This window comes from Pseudopodoces humilis, chromosome 27 (assembly GCF_049639895.1).
Source record: "Pseudopodoces humilis isolate 2021_Gansu_Grassland_sample_001 chromosome 27, ASM4963989v1, whole genome shotgun sequence".
Lineage (NCBI taxonomy): Eukaryota > Metazoa > Chordata > Aves > Passeriformes > Paridae > Pseudopodoces > Pseudopodoces humilis.
Genome location: NC_142226.1, coordinates 3,381,715 through 3,398,989, shown reverse-complemented (window position 1 = coordinate 3,398,989; position 17,275 = coordinate 3,381,715). Strand labels below are relative to the sequence as shown.

The following is a 17,275-nucleotide window of genomic DNA, read 5'->3' as shown; positions in this document are numbered from 1 at the left end:
CTTTTTATTCCTTTTTTTTCTGTTTTGGACAGGGAAACTGAGGCACAGACAGGTGGTATTATTAGAGCAACCCAACTCAGATGAAAAATCTCAGGCTGCATACTCCACTTCTCTCACCAAAGTCAAACCCAAACATCACTGATTAGAACTCTCAGCTGTAGCTCCCTGGAGTTATCCCAGGGCAGCTAAGAGAGAAAAAAGGGATAGAAGTGGAAGAAGTGGAATCAGCTCTTCCTTCAGCCCAGAACAGCCCTGCAGACTCCATTTCACAGAATCACTGAGGTTGGAAAAGATCTCCAGGGTCACCAAGTCCAACCTTTAATGCACTTCTGCTCAGGCTGAGCTGCAGCAGTGCCTGGATGCAGGACCCTCATCCCTACCCCTCACCACCCTGAGCCTCTCCCTCATTCCCAGCCCATTCTTGGCAATTCCAGCAACAGGGAGGATTTTTCTCCCCATTAGCACAGCGGCCTCATGTCTGTGCCAGGAGGGGGGAGCTGAATCAATACCTGAAAATGAGAAGGCAACACTGAGTTAATGTGCCAGACAGGAGCAGGGGGCAGCCCTGGAAAAGCTGGAGCCAGGAGATGGATGGGAGCAGGGCAGGGCAAGGGTGGGAGCACAGGTGAGGGTCAGGCCCAAGCCCCCAACTCTGGGGATGGTCTGGCACAATGAGAACAGCAGCGTCTCAGCACATGGCTCAACTCTCCCACTGATATTCCAGCTCCCACAGAACCTGTCCCTGGCCTCTTCCCACTGCTTCCACTCACTGGCATGGAATATGCTCCCAGGCAAGAATTTTTAGGGTGCAATGCAGAGCTTCCAGCAGCAACTCACAAACCCTGAACTACTGTGAAGTTGTTGTGGGGTAAATGCAGCCAGAAACCTTCCCATTCCATGTATTCCAGTTTATAAGCTTTTCAGGCTCAGCGGTATTTTTCTACCCTTGGCTCTGGAACAAGGAAAATGTATTTTAAAGGGAAAATTCTACAGGGAAAGCAAAATAAAAGCCATAATTATGGCTAGTAGCATGTGCTGAGGAGAAGCCAGGAAACCACCAGGATTCAGCCAACAGTCTAAAGGTGCTCTTCAAGCTACCGCTTTCTAATGCAAAAATATAGCAATTATAGGTCTCTATAAATTTAATCCCTTGCACTGCCTGAGCATGGAAAACTGCAAGAATTTCCCCTGGAATCAAGACACAGTTTAAGCTTTCATGATTTTACCTTGCCCCAGTGCCAAAGCAAGTGCATTCTCTTGCTGCCCTCTAGTGGCAGAGTAGGAGCAAATTTCAGGGAAAATGCCCAGGTTTGGCGCTTGAATGTTTACCCAACAAACCTGTGCTGAGTTAGTAGAACTTTCCTATCAGTGAAACACTGATAAAGAATGAAGTGGGTGTTCAGAAATCTTTAAGTTACATGGTCCTTCAAGAAAAGTCTGATCATGAAGGAAGAAGGTCATGCCTCTTCCCTATACCTCCCATCCCAAATCCAGGTACACTAATCATTAGAATTGCTGCAGTGAACTGAAATAGACACTTCTTAAGACAAGGATAAAGGAAGTCTTGTCTAGGAACTAAAAAATCCAGAACTATTGAAGCAAGAAAATAACATTCTTCAGGCCAAGGATTTTATGCAAACCCAAGTGGAAGACTTGAGGAGTTGAAAATCCACACTCCAATAAACACAAAGGGTTGTTTTTGTTGTATTCCAATATTATTGCAGCTGTTCCTAGTGAAGGGCTGAGTTGTGGCTACAAAAAAAAAAAAAGGCAGCACTTAAAAAATAGACATAAACAAAAAACATTGGGGGGAAAAAACCCCAAGACATGTATACAACTGAGTGAAATCCTTTAAATTAATTCTAACTGACAAACCACCACACTCCAAAATTAAAACCATGTTTTATTGTAAAGTTGCACTTCAATCAGTACCATAATTCCTTATAACATACTGTACAATAAAATATTTTACACACAGCACATGGGGTATGTGCTCAAGATGTTACAAAATTTACAGCTCAGACACTTCTCTGACAGCATCAGCACCTCAAATATATGGCATCCAGTCCCAGAGATGTTTAGTCTTAGAGCAGGACCCTGTGCTACCATTATCTGCTCTCCAAAACATTCAACATGTGATCAGAAATATTAGGAATGCTGGACACTCTGGCTCAAGTTTCTTTTACACTTTAGAACAGCTGTGAATGACAGTTCCTTATAAATTCCCTCATTCTAGAGCAGCCTTTTCCTTACTGGCTGCTCAGCAATGGATGGTTTCTCTTAGATGAGTGCAGTTTCCATGAAAACAACAGAATGGATGGTTAAAGATAGCCATAAGTTGGGCAAATCAAAGCAACCCCAGCAACTTCCCCCACCAATGCAAATAAAACCCCCTAAACCCCCTTTTCCTCACCCACACCTTACTCACATTCTTCCCTCTCCACACACACATCCAGCTGCAAATTTAAGGACATCAACAGTACTAAAAACTTGGAAAGAAACCCTTCTCATATTGCCTCAGAAGAGGCTGGGACCTTTCCCACAAAGTAAACATTTCAAGGATAAATTAGAGCTTTTAAAAGGCAGAACTTAATAAATGCTCAACATTAAAGAAAATAAGACGCTCAAGGGAGCCACAGCTAAAACTTTGTGCTGCAAGTGTAAACGAGTGTCTCCTGCCACGGCCAACACTGCTTCATTCTCTCCCAGAGCTGTAGAAATTCCTCCCTTATTGTGCTTTCAGCTACCTGGTATCTCCTTGTCACACTCATGGCATTTCCAGGTGGAAGTGATACCTCTGCAGCAGCTGTGAAGACAGCCCACAGCAGTAGAAGTTTCTTTAATGCTTGGGAAAGACCAGATCAGCATTTCATTCCAAACCAGGAATGGATTTTGTGCTCCCATTTGCCACAGAGGACTGAGAAAACACAAAACCACAGCCTGGAAATTACTGGAACTTGTGAATGAGGTGGCACCCATTTGTTGCCCTGCCTGGTGATTTCTGGCAGATTGGCAAAATAAACTGCAGCTGGCAAAGAGGAGACACAAACTGCAGTTGGCCCCAAACAGGAATATTCAGTTCTCCAAGTACTGGAAAATGCTTCGGCTTTGACTGGTTTCCTCTGAGCTTTCTATCCTGGGCCGCTTTGCTGCTGATGTTATTGCTGCAGAAGGGCCTCTCTTCTTCACCTAAGGGCAGTCAAATACATTAGAATACACAACATGTCCAAAAAAAAAAGTTTAAATTCTGAATTATGAGAGAAATATTTGGCACAAGAGCACATAGGGTTATTTAAGACACCAGTGCTCTTAACTGCTTGGCAGATTTCAGTGCCTGTATATTCAAATAATCTTCACAACTGGCAGCACCTGTTACCCAAATCTTTACCTGAGGTTTTGATTTCTCCTTTGCCTCTTCATTCTTCTCTGGTGAAAGTGTATGAAAGACAAAATTCCTGGAATTTCGAGGGGCATTTGGATTAAGATCTGACATTGCTGCGAGCTTCTGAAGGACAGCTTTAGGTCTGTTCAAGAGTGACCCATTTTTTACCTGAAAGGCAAAGAGAAGCTGCATCAAACCACTCTCAGGATACAAAGCAGGTTGCTTAGTAAGTTACTCTTTAGAGAAAATCTACTCTGTACTCACATGTTACAACACCACAAACCAGGAGTGCCCAGAATTCAGGGGCAGCTGACTTGGCTGTGTTGGGAAATGCCACTTTTCAGGACTGGTACCCACCTGGATGTCACTGGCAGGTCTGAAGGCTTCAAACGGGTTCCTGGGTAACAGAGTTGTGTCTTGTATCACAACTGCTGGGCTGGCTGGCAGAGACATGGGGGAAAGATCAGTTTGTGAACATTCTTCTTTTTTTGTAACTCTAATAAAAATCAAGCTCACCTTTCTTCTGCAGGGACTTAGCAGTCACTTTTTTTGCCAGCTTCATGAATTCGCTGTTTCCACCAATTTCTTCCTCCTCCTCCTCCTGCTCTTTACTTTTTTCCTTCTGTAGTGGAGAGAAGACAATTGAAAAATTGTGTATTACAAATGGACATTTCATTCAGTATTTTAAGTAATTATTTTCCTTACGTAAATTAATTTTTAGTTACTTTCTATGTAAGAGGTTACTGCAATTTTTTAGACACTTCATCATCCTTGTTCTGTTAATGAACAGCATCACGTTCAGCTGAGAAATCTGACTTAATACTGAAGCTTAACTTGAGGAATAAAAAATTTCACATCCAGCAATAATACAGAGATGAGAAAGCCTTTTCTAGCAGCTCATCAGTACCTGCTCACGAAACCACTGCTCTCGCTCAAATCGCTCCTTTCTCCACTTCACTTCTGTCTCATCAAACTCTTCATTCTCCTCCTCATTATCTGAATCTCCCTGAAACAAGTCCATCTGTGAAGCAAAATCTAGGCAACAAAATAAGATAGTCAGCTATCAATTTTGAAAATGGAGGCTACTAAAAAACAACAAAAAAGACCCCAAACCAATCAAACAAACCACAAGGCAAAAAAAACCCAACCAAACAAAAAACCCAGCATCATCCTCCCCCGATTTACTCCTGAAATACTTTATTGAGGACCACTAAGTGCTAGTTCACACACACACACAAGCTCTGTTTTCAATCTTTCTCCCCCTCTATTAACTCTAGATCATAGGTCACCTATGTTTTTCCATCTGAACCTCCTGGTCCTGCCCGGGCCATCACTGTGCAGGTCCCCATCCAGCAGATACCTCTCCTGGTACAGGCGGAGCTGGCGCTTGTCATCATCCAGCATCGCCTTCCTGCCAGCACAGGAGACAGGGACAGGTTAGTCCAGGTTCTGTCCCAAAGCCAGGGCCTCACTCAACCAAAGATCTACTGATAATGGCACTAACATATGGAATTTCTGTATTTGGTTCTCTAATTCCGCTTCATTTGGGAGCTCCTCATCGATAATCTCTTCTTCATATTCATTCAGGTCTTCGCCATCATACTCATCCTCACTTCCCACATCGCTCCCTGACAGCTCTGCCTCCTCTTCCATGAAATCTTGCAGTTTCCTATGAAAAAAAAGTTGAAAGAGTTCAGTCTGGGAACATAACAGCCATCACACAAATCTTCTGAAAGCAAGATTTATCTTTTGACATAAAATGAACACATTTCCTAAGGACATATTGTAATTTCTCATGTAATTTTTGGAAAGACCAAGCCTTGAGTTCTTGCACATTTACACACATGTACCACCCCAAATCATTGTCATCCACCAGATTCCAAAGATGACAGCAATAACTGTCAACTCTGTGTTTTACTTGCTAGAACAAATAAGATCTTCAGACATGAGGAATGACAATACTCTTGCATCCTTTTTTTGGTCAAAAAAAATGTTGCACTGCTTTTATTGTGGCTTTTTGATTTCCATCTATAATGAAAATTATAACGGAAATTATCTATAACCCACAAGCAACACAGTTAAATTCATGCAACATGATGGCACCAAAGTAAAAAAACAGACCATAACACCTGCTGGAGAGGGAATAATTCCAAACTAAATTTCTGGTGCTATTAATAGTCTATTCTGTCTAGTAATTAAGACTTTAAAAAATAATTACAGTTTTTTCTTCGAGCCTGGTCTATGTCTTAGCAGTTCTTCTTCATCACTCATTTCTGCTTCTTCAGCAACACTATCTTCACCTTTTTCATCCTGTCAAAGAGAAAGTTTTCAGAAATAAGGAATTTCTGAGAGTGGATTTCGCTGTAATGACAGATTTGTCTGTTCTTCAATTAACAAGACACTAAAACATCAGGCATATTTCAGAGGATTTGCATTTTTCTGTATCATTATATTAAAGAGATCTTTTAAATGATCCAAAATTTGCTCTGAAAAATGTTTCAGTAGCTTATTATGGAAGTTGTGGTACTTTGCATTGATGAATACATTAAAAACCTAGGAAGATAAATGGAATTATCCATTTTATCCAGCAGCTGCCTGGCTCTCATCAGTTCACACCTCTTCACTTGCAAAGGCCTCATCATCTGTTAAAAGCTGAAAACCACCAAGTTGTTCTTGTTCCTCCTCTTCTTCCTCTTCCCTAGGGAAAACATAAATGAGAGAAAGGCATTTTCATTTTACTTCCAGGAAATTAAGGCAAAATTTCAACACCCACCTCAGCTGCTATCAGGCAATTGAGTGCTCAGAGTGAGTGCTGTGCTGTGCTCAGAGCTACAATCTGCCAGCAGCATCTAGCTATTAATGCTCCAAATCCCCATTAGAGTTGATGTTTTAAGACTTCGGGTCTTCATTTGCAGAAACCATGGGACAGCATAATTTCCAACTGTTTTCCCCCTCTCAAATTCCCCTTGAATCCCCTTAACATTCCCAGTTATTAAGCCTCACTATCCTTTTGTCAGGCAGCCATACACTTTCTACTTTAATCTATAAAAAAACTCCAAGTATCCAACTTTACATTTGGTTACAGCAGTTTGGCAACAGCCCACAAGAGACTCCAAAAGTCCCACTTTTAAACATCTTTTCTCAGTTTAATGAAAGTACTTCACTGTTTCTTTCACTATCAGTGAAAGACAAAGAAGTTCCCTTCACAATTGCTGTGAGAAACAGCTTATGCTGCCAATTAGAGTGTAATTGCTGAGCAATTTGCAATATTCCTCCCCTTCACCTCCAAAACAAAGCACACTTTCACTGACAGCAAATTAATGTTAAACAAGAAAACACTTCTAAGAATGAAACAAGACAGTTACCAGAATTAACTTCTATAAATTTTAGGAGAGCAATGCTAACCTGTCTGTGGGAAAGGAGCCTGAACAGAGCTCCAGAGCCTCTGCCATTGGATCTTCTATGTCACTGTCTTTTTCTGCCTTGGAAGACACTGAAGAAGCCCATGGTGGAGAACCTGCTACAGAAAGCAGTAAGATGGTAACTTATTTCTGCTCTTAAAGAGTCAGAGAACACACTAGAAATAAAACAGCATATGCTGCCAATAAGACGAAATTCCACATGTGGCACCAGTGCCCAGACCTGAAGTTACCTCAGAGAAAAATTTCTAAATCAAGTAACCAGCAAAGCTGAACAGAGAATTCAGGACATACTCTGAGACATGAATTTTCCTGAACAAAGATTGAGTAGTTCCTCCATGTTCTGCTTTTTGGTGTTGCTGGCGTTTGGCACATGCTCAGCTTGGCTGCTGAACTGTCCAGAACACAGGTCCAGTAACTCATCCATGTTGGCATCCATGGCATTCTCATCCATGCTAGCCAGTGGCAGCTGAGGCTTTGAGGACTGGTATTTATTCCTGTGCTGCCCAACGTTCAAGAACCTGAAAGAAAGGCTGTAATTAGAAAAATCTTGCTGTGGTCTGCATATCCTATGCACAAAACACCATCCTTTACACCCATCACTCACCCATCTGCATCAAGCAGCTGGCTTTGAGTGTCATCTTCCACAGAAAATTGAAACCTTGACTCCCCAGCCCCTGGAAATAAACTCTTGGGCTCAGGAGAGGCATTATACAGGTCCTGGGAATCTTCTATGGGAAGAGAAGGCTCAGAGGTCTTTCCTGAGCTCTAGTCAAGGGAATACAAAAATATATGTTATTTAACAACCCTAAATTTAAATGCAAAGGGCATTGGAACAGACTTCCCAGAGAAGCCGTTGCTACACCATCCCTGAAAATGTTCCTGGCCAGGCTGGCCAGGGCTTGGAGCACTCTGGGACAGTGGAAGGTGTCCCTGCCCATATCAGGGGATGGGGTGAGAAGAGCTTAGAGATTCCTTTTAACCCAAACCATGCAGTAGTCAAATTATGTCCATGCTGCTTCAATACACACATGAGTTCAATATCAGATGTTGTGCAGCCCATGTAAGCATTCATAAAAACCATATTTATGATGCACATATTTTATATATAAAATCCAGATTATAGCATCTTTTCTGTGGTGCTATAGAATATAAGTTTTATAATGTCATTTTTATCCATTCCAATGTGTACACAAACCCAAGGGGCTGTTTGTTCTTCTGAAATCTTACTGATACAAATTTGTCTGATTTGATTCTATTAATAGATCTGACCATCAGGATAAAATATACTTATTTACTTTCCACTGTGTTAGTATAAGACCTGACCAGGACTGAGAATCTCACCTTGGAAGCAGAGCTGATAAAACTTGTTTTGAAGAAACCTGGGGAGGGTGACCTCAACCCCCCTGCTGCAGGTAAGGAGCTCCCTCCTCTAGAGGCCTGCTTGTTACAGGGCTGGTAGGATGGGATCATGGAGCCAATGAACTCAAAGCTGCTGTTGTGGCTGTTCTCCTTTGCCAGTGTTGGTAGAGAAAATGAATCATCATCCTCTGGATATGAAAAAAAAACAGTGCTTAATTTTTGCAACACCTTGCTGAAAGTCCATTTTGTGGTCATGCTGGATTTCCTTCTTCTTACAAGAGGCATATTACACTTTTTTACTTCTCTTATTGATTTCTGACATTTCATATTTCTTCCAGTATTATTCTGAACATTTTTTCCCTCTAGTTTTTTCAAGCCCACCCATTTTTTCATCAATCTAAACTTGGAAAAATCATACTGTATAACTATATACAGGTGACGAAATAACAGAAATACTGAATACTAATCTTTAATAGAAACTTTTACACGTACTAAGTAAAAAAAAAAAAAAAAGGAAAAAAAAATAAAAAAAGCAATTATCTAGAATAATAATTCTACTTTACCTAACTTGGTAGGTCGTTTGTCTACAGTTTCTTCCATTTCCAGTTTTTCATCAGGAAGAGAATATCTGCAATTCATAAAAGGTATTTGCTAATAAATTTAGAATGAACTGCAAAAAAACCAAGGTAACACAAAAATATTTATAAAAAGCACTTTAAATAAAAAAATCTACACATGCTGATCAAATTTAAAATTTTTCAGTCACCATTTTTAAGGCTTGGATTACTTACCCCATTTTTGAGGAGCTGTCCTTAAAAAGCATCAATGTAGACTCTGTTGAAGGATGTTTTAAAACAGAATCACCATGTTCAGATTTCTCCAGCTTTTCTCCATTGATTGATTCTTTGTCAGTTTCTTTATCACCATCTTCGATGTGTTTCTCTTCTGTATCTTCATTATCTTCCTCTGCTTCATCAAGCACAAATTCTGAATTCTAAGAAACATCCCCAAACAGAGCACAGATATAATGCTTATTATCATGGCAAACCCTACTCCAGATGAGGCATGCAACCTTTTAGGCCCAGCCAGAAATGAGCCAAGGATTTATAAAAAGAGGAAGTGGCATCAAAATCTTTTAAACATTTCTATTTGGTTTTAATAGTGTTAAGACAAATAAAGAAAATACTCATGAATTCAAGGTTAGACAATCCAAACCCTGAACAGGGCAGCTATAGCAATTTTTTAGCTTTTAGGAAGAATTCTTAGCAATTTCCCCAATTAGTAGTGTACAAAAGTCCTATTCCACTGGGGAGAAGCAGCAGAACGGAGAAGCTGATGAGGTGGAAAAATGTTGCATACAGACCTCGTGATCACCTTCTTCTTCTTCCTCCTCAGACTCATCTGTCATCTCCTCTTCCTCTTCCTCATCTTCCTCCAGCATTTCCTCATTGTCCAGCTTAAATAGCGCTTGTCGTTTCTGACGCTCCTCGGTCCTGCGGAGCTTCATGGCCTCCTGGAGCTTGGCCTTCAGGGCCCGGAGCTTTTCACCTGCACAGGAAAAGATTCAGGGAAGGGTTTGGGTTGGAAAAGACCTTAAAGTTTACCCAGTTCCATCACCCAGTTCCACCACCATCCACTAGACCAGGTTGCTCCAAGCTCCATCCAACCTGGGCTCGGACACTTCCAGAGATGGGGACAGCATCTCATGGAAGCATGAAAAATCTAAGGAACCAATCACAAAGATCTGACTGAGGCTGTCCTACACAGACCACTGCTATTTAAGTGGTCTACCAAGAATTTTTTAATTAAAACAAGGCTATCCATTAGGGGGAACATACACAGTAATCTTACAGATGAAGATCCCTTCACCTGTATTTTGTAGGACAGCATTGGGAAACAGAGCATGAGACAGGAAAATAAAGACAAGTGTTTTCCAACTCAATCCTCATCTCTTCTTCTCCCCCACCAACCTGGCTTTGTGTGGACTGTTTCCTGCAGGCTGTCTGCAGCCAAAACTGCTGGCACTACGTCTGCTCTCAGTTCCTCTTTCCCATCAGATGTCGTTTCCTTACAGATAATGTTCATGGTTATGGCCCGTTCTGCTTTGGATTTCAGTGTCTGGAGAGTGTGCTTCAAGAAACGTGCTTTCAGGTCTTCTAGTTCTTTAAATACATATTAATTAAATCAATGTAAAAGTACTGATTGTTAAAAGTTGCAGTAAGAGTATGTCTTGAGCTTTTTTTGCTCCCAAAGTTTCGTTTAAAGCTAAGTTTAAAAAAGAATAAGTTTAAAATCTAGTTTAAAAGCTAAATCTTGAATACTATAATATTTGCAAAACCATTTTATTTGACTAATAATAAACCAACACAGCATATATTTGCTGTAGCTTGTATTTAATTTGCTTTAGGCAATATTAAGTTATCTTGCCATTGACTACCATTTGTCCACAAGAACTGAATTCAATTCCAGCCCAGCCTCCCAGCCATCAGGCAATTCTAAATTTCTGTTAACATGTCTCAAAAAGAATCCACACTAGTAAGTGGATGTGCCTGACTGTTCTATCACCTAAATATTTCTGAATTTTCCAGCCAAGATCAGATCAACACTGCTTTGGACTACAACACAAGTAATACCTTTATTTGAATCAGCTTCATCAAGGTTTATGAAGGATTCATTGTCAGAGCAGATTCTTGGCTGGATGGACAGATCTATTCCCAGTTCACGAAGTTTATCCAGCTTGGATTTCCTCACTTTTTCAGGCTGTGCCACCAGTCCAGGCTCCCCTTGTTGACTGTTTGTTTCACCTTGTACACCTGGTGCTGCTTCCTCTATTTTCATGAGAGCATCTCCAGATACTGAAGGAATTTCACTCTCCTTTTGCTCATCACAGTCAGTGCTCAGGCAGTTGGAGAGCTGCTGTTCCCCTGTGTTATCACCAGTTACAGTCCCTGTAACTGCACGAGAATCCTCCCTGTCCTGCCTGGGCTGCTCAGCACAGTCCTCTGGTAAATTCCTCCCTTCAGCAGCAAGAGGTTCAGTCACAGAAGCATCAACATCTCTGCCCATGCTCATTTCTGGTTCAGTAACTGCTGATTGATCACCTTCCATTGGCCCATCTTTGCAATCATTGTTCAAGTTCCCAATGGCTGCAGATTCCTCATTTAGGGGCAGCTGGTATTTAGAGGACCTAACAAAGGCAGAAAGAAACGTACCAACCATGGTTAGTGTGAAAGGGAAATAAGGCTGAGGACAAACTGAAAGGAAAGAAACATTTTCTAATTATTGTCAATGTGTAGGAAGAGGTGAAGGACAGAAATCTGGAAAACTTCATTGTGAGAACTTAAGGAAGTGTAAAAGCTTTGTACTGGTTACAGCATCACACTATGAAATGCCTTCATTTTGTGACTAATGTAGCTTCAGTATTTTACTACACATTACTCAGAGAAGAAACAGCCCAAGTAAAATATTGGTGTTCAGCCTAAATCCCATTAAAGTAACTCTGCATCAGCAAGTTCCTTCATATGAGTTACTCCTGCCCCTGATCACTTCTATAGTACGACTCTGTCGGGAAAGCAACATTGCCTAATGTTAGCAATGACATTCTCCTAATTTCCTACTTTTATGGATTTAAAGGAGCCCAAGAAAATCTGGTTAACCTCAAAATAAAAGCTAGAGATGCCTAAATTTTATGAAAAAATTGGATGAGGAAGGTTTAAATCCTTACTTCAGCAGGGCCATGGCATTTCCTTGACATGCTGGTCGAGGTCTGTACTTGAAGAAGTCATGAACAGTTTTGGCCTCAGGCACATGATATGGGAGAGACACAGATGATTCTGCCAGGGAAAGATGGTGAGAGAAGATTTAAAACATCATCTGAGCCCTTTATTTGATAACTAGTATTTTTATCTTCATTAGTTACAAAAATACCTTTAACAGGTCCTTCAATAAAAATGGTCTTGCAGCCTTCAACCCTCAGTAAGTCATGTTAGATCAAAGAAGGCTCTAACCTTAGTGAATTCTTTTAATTTCTCCTCTGAATCTCTGAACAGTTTATACCCCTTTACATATAAAGAACTTAAGTTTTACCTCTAAGAAGTCGTTGTGTTTCACTGTGTAGTTGTTTAATGGCTTCTTTACTTAACTTTGCTGCTTTCCGCTCCTTAAGGGGAGAAAAGAAAGGCTTCTGAAGTCAGGAAACAAAACATGGGGCTCTTTCTCTACTTCTTAAATAGCTTATTTTTCCCTTTCAAACAGAAAAGAGTCAGACTAAAACATCCAGTTAAAAAAAATAACTAACTAAAACCACACTGTGCATACAAAAACATGTTAGTCATGACACGCAACAATACAGAACTTTAAAAAAATATGAAGATTTCACCTTCCTTTTTGGCTCCTTTAATACAGGCTCCTCATTCTCCTCATCAAATACATGTTTGTAGCCTTCACTGTCCAGAAAATGTTCTTTGTTCTATGGGGCATAAAAAGAAATTAAACTATTTCTGTCTATATACTGGCACTATCAAGGGCAAAAACATCACAAATAACTGTACAGAATGACCACTGGTCAGCAAAGCCAGCAAGTGTACTCATAAATCAGCACAAACCCCACACAAGGGCAGAATCCAGAGCTCCTACTCCAGCATTATCTTTTTAATTTGCCAGGAGAATATTCTTCCATCTTTAAAAACAAAAACCAGAAGGCTCTCCTCTCTTCTGCCACAGCAGTACAACTTCACCATGGTCAAAGAGTTTTAGAACCTGCTCAGGTACAAATTCCTACTAAATCCAATAATCATGGAATGATTTGGATTACAAAAGACCTTAAAGATCATCCCATTCCACCCTCTGCCATGGGAAGGGACACCTTCCACTATCCTGGGTTGCTCCGAGCCCCATCCAATCTGGCCTTGGACACTTTCAGGGATGTGGCAACCACAGCTTCTCTAGGCACCCTGTGCGGGGTCCTCCTCACCCTCAAAGAGAACAATTTCTTGCCAATATCTAACCTTAACTTATTCTCTATCACTTTGAAAGTACATTAATTTTGTATCGTAGTCAACTGTTACCTTGTATTGTTTTATTTTGTTTTTCACAGCTGCTCGTATGGATTCTAGGGACTCTTCATCCTCAGGGGGCTGATCATTCTCCTCTTCCAAGCCATTATCAAAGAGTTCCTTGTCATCCAGAAGACATCCACTATCATTGAAGGGAAACCGCTCACCATCCACCTGTTTCCAGGAGAATAAATTATTCGTGTGATTCCTTTCAGAATGTCCCTTTGGTTCTTTGACATTAATTTAAAATGGCATTCAATCATCAGGCATTAGGTTTTGTACTACCTTAAACTGCAAATTAAATGCAATTTAATTGAAATGAATCTGCAGACGTTGCAGTTTAGACTTGTATGGTGTAACATAAATCCCTGTGGATCCCAAACCTGCTGCAGGAATGTGGACACGACACTGAAGCTTTGGAACAGAATAACCACAAGCAATAATAAATTTAACTTAGTCGAGAAATTATCTGAGGTTTTCTGCCAAAACACCCACCTCAGCCACGGGCTTCTTTGTTTTTGTCAGTTGTTTAATGGACTCCATTATTTTCTCCTTCTTCCTTCTTCTCAATTTTGCTACAGTTTCTTTTGCTGGCTCCTCTTCAACACTGCGTTTATGTTTATGTTTTCTGTACTTTTTCCCAGATTTTAGGGGTCTCTCCTCTTCCAGCTCACCCTCAAGCAAGCCAGATGTCCTGCCTGTTTCAAGGTTTTCAATCTGCAACTGGTCACCAGTGTCACTGTCATCACTGTCCAGTACAGCTGGGTGGACCCGACGGGATTTCTTATTCTTTTCAGCAGCAACATTCTCCTTTTCCTCCCCATTTTCCTTGTCTCCACCCAAATTATCTTCCTGCACAGATGAGCCTCCATCCTCCCCCTCTTCACACTCACTGTCCTGAAGCACCTTCTGGAATTTTGCTTTTTTATGCACAAAAATTTCTTCTTCAGAATCTGGCAAAACACACAAACATAAAAAAAGGAAAGTGCCACAAGTTAATTAACAAACAACCAAATCTACATCCATTAAATTTGACATATATCACCATTTACAGCAAATAAGCTTGAACTCAACTTTTCAAAATCCCCAGAGAACAGTATTTAATTAACCCAAATTGATGTTAAAGGTTTTTAAACTTAAAAAAAAAGGCAAAGCTGAAATCCCTTCACTGGTAGTGTCTTGCCTTGAAATAGTAAGAAAAATCACACTACACAGATGAAACAAAACAAGAAAGAAAGTGAATAACTAAATTAGACACATTCCACTCAGTCTTTTTCTTTCTGTAACTCAAAAAACACTCTTCAGAGGTTTAAAGATGCTTGCCCACATTCTGAGCAACAACAAGAGTTTGGATTCCAACAGGTCAAACAGTGACAACCTCCTAAAAGGTATTTATGAAACAAAAAATGCAATGTTGGAGAAAAACAATTCATGGAAATGTTACAGACTTCTGTCCTCAAAGGATGCTGTGCCCTTGCCAAGGGGACCTGGGGAGGCCGTCTCACAGCTGCCCTGGCCGCTGTCAGAGTCGCTGTCCAGGGGTTTCTGCAAGTCTGGGTTCAAATCCGACAGTGGAAGCTACAAAGCAAAATACAGTTTTTCTTAATGTGGAAAATATTGTTTAGGTAGTCCTGAGTGCTTGCATCCAAATTCATTCCAAAACCTTAGCTAAGCCCTTACACACAATTAAATCCACATGCAGTCTTTTTATAGCCTAACGATCAATGTTGATATTTACATATTTAGTAATATTATAACTATTGATATTTACCATATTCATCAAGACAAATGGTTATTCACATATAGGGTAATATATGTGCTAGTTTGCACAGCAAAAACACAAAATTGACATTGACTGATATGACTGTATTCAGAATGAACGACTTTTACTCGTTATTTCATTACTCATTTATTTTTATTCAGACCCGTCACCGCGCGCCTACCAGCCCTCCCGGCATGCACCGCGCCCGCGGACACCGGCTGAGCGTAGCCTTCCCAGCGTGCCCTGCGGCCGGCAGGGAGGGCGCGGGGCATGCTGGGAGCTGTAGTCTGCCAGGAAGGGCGAGGCAGGTGACGGCGCGGGACCGCCCGCGATCAAGGGCGGCGGGTAGGGGTGGCTGGTGGCTACTGACACCGCCACCGGCACTGCTACCGGAAAGGGCACCCTACCGGAACGGTTACTGGAACCACCACCTCCCTCGCTGTCCCTCTCGGGCCTTCCACCTCGCCACAGCCTGAGGAACGGCAAGGCCGCAGGCAGCCACCAGCTGCCTCCGCCGTCAATAGCCGGCCGACCATGCCGAAGGGAGAGGAACGGCAGGACTCACCTCAACGGGACCCTCCGTTGTTACTGGTACCGCCGCCATGGCCCACCCGCGCTCCCGCCGCCCGGGGACCGCTTCGAGCCTTCGCGCGCTGCCGTGACCCCGCCCCGGCCCGGGACCATCCAATGGCTATCCAGAACAGCCCCATGAGCCCCGCCCCTTCCCGCCTTGTTGGGCGGGCTTCCTTGAGGCCCCGCCCCCTCCGCATGGACCAATCGTGGCTCCCGCCAGTGTACACTATTGCGCCACCTGGAGAGGGGGGGCGCTCCTCGCGCCCGGCCTGAGGCGGGACCGTGCGTGCCCCTGAGGGACCGTGAGGGGACATGAGGAACCGTGAAGGGACATGAGGGACCGTGAGAGGCCGAGACGGGACGAAAAGGGATGTGAGGGGCCGAGGGGGGCCGAGAGGGACGTGAGGGCTGAGACAGAACGAGAGGGGACGTAGGGGGATGTGGGGGACTGAGAGGAATCGTGAGGGCACGAGAGGTGACTTGAGGGACCAAGAGCGTTTGTGAGGGACCGGGAGGGGACGTGAGAAAAAGTGAGGGGCTGGGAGGGACCGTGAAGGTCCCCGGGATTTTCAGCTCTGCCAGTTATCGACATTGTGGGGACGGGGCTGTGTTGCAAAATATTTCACGTTGTTTTATGGGTTAAACAGAGGCTATGTTTCATTTTGATCTTCGGGGTATGGTACATGTCGTGTCTCCGGGTGACCGTGTGGGTGAGAGCACACGAGTCGAGCTCATAGATATTAGATACACGCAGCTACTACTGTCAGCAGTGCCCTATTTACAGAATAAAATACATGCATTTTCCATTTGCTGCTGTACAGACATACTCTGAGCCAACCTACTCATGTTAGGTGAATGAAGGCTCAAACCTTTTGGGTAAATTCTTGAACTTTCTTTCAGTTTATCTCTTGAATTTCTGAATATTCCCTCTACATATAGAGGATTTAAGTTTTACCTCTCGTAAGTCATCAAGTCTCATTATGTAGGTTTAACGACTTCTTTACTGACCTTGCTGCTTAGTGCTCCTTAAGGGAAGAAAAGAAAGGCTTCTGAAGCCAGAAAAATTTACTGAAATCACATAAGTCAATGAAGAACTACTCAACAGATGCAAATAACTTCATACTTCACAGATTTCACAGAATATTCTAAGTTGGAAGGGACCCACAAGGATCATCAAGTCCAGCTGGAAGGTGAATGGCCTGTACAGGGATATTCTAGTACAGAGTCAATCCAAGTGTGAAAATATTCTACCTTATCCATTTTTGCTACTTCAAGTTCTGTAGTTATTTTGTGAGTAGCTGGAGGGAGAGCCCTGAGCTGGGGTGAGTGTCAAAGACCCCGTTCTGATCTACAATTGGGAATATACTGTTACATTTCCTTCCAAGTCAACCAGTGGGAGTCGGCTATCACTGAAGGCAAGCCTATGGGAAAAAAAAATAAAAAAAAGGTGTTTTGGGGTGTTCGGTCAATTTTGGGGGTGTTCGCTACCAGCTATAGTTTCGTTAGGGACAGGGAGCAGACGGACTGATCTACCATGGCAGTTCACATAGAGCCAACAAACCTGAGAACAGAGGAAATGACAAAAGCAAATGTCCATGAAAACCACCACAATTACCACAGTTCTGCTTTTCTCTAGCTGCTGCAGGAGCTACAGTAATTAATTGAATACTTAGTATTTAGTAATGGGGGACACATGCTGGCTCTGCACAAGCACCTCCCTAGG

The 17,275-nt window shown here is 42.2% G+C and overlaps 1 protein-coding gene across 2 annotated transcripts; it reads right to left on the bottom strand.

The window, feature by feature from the left end:
- Positions 1-2,416: 2,416 nt before the first annotated feature.
- CLSPN (claspin) lies at positions 2,417-15,632 on the bottom strand. 2 transcript variants are annotated; one of them, XM_014258455.2, is made up of 25 exons: positions 15,545-15,632; positions 14,666-14,795; positions 13,713-14,170; positions 13,230-13,391; positions 12,542-12,631; positions 12,250-12,322; positions 11,888-11,996; positions 10,797-11,350; positions 10,134-10,325; positions 9,527-9,711; positions 8,955-9,157; positions 8,727-8,791; positions 8,146-8,351; positions 7,409-7,569; positions 7,096-7,322; positions 6,788-6,902; positions 5,999-6,080; positions 5,601-5,692; positions 4,887-5,051; positions 4,672-4,793; positions 4,290-4,417; positions 3,899-4,004; positions 3,740-3,822; positions 3,389-3,550; positions 2,417-3,189 (listed from the first exon to the last, which is right to left on the bottom strand). In XM_014258455.2, the coding sequence occupies exons 1-25, from the start codon at positions 15,581-15,583 to the stop codon at positions 3,076-3,078; spliced, it is 4,023 nt and encodes a 1,340-aa protein (XP_014113930.2). In that variant the 5' UTR covers positions 15,584-15,632; the 3' UTR covers positions 2,417-3,075. The 2 variants fall into 2 exon arrangements, with proteins under 2 accessions (XP_014113930.2, XP_014113931.2); XM_014258456.2 differs by having other exon boundaries at positions 6,788-6,899.
- Positions 15,633-17,275: the final 1,643 nt, after the last annotated feature.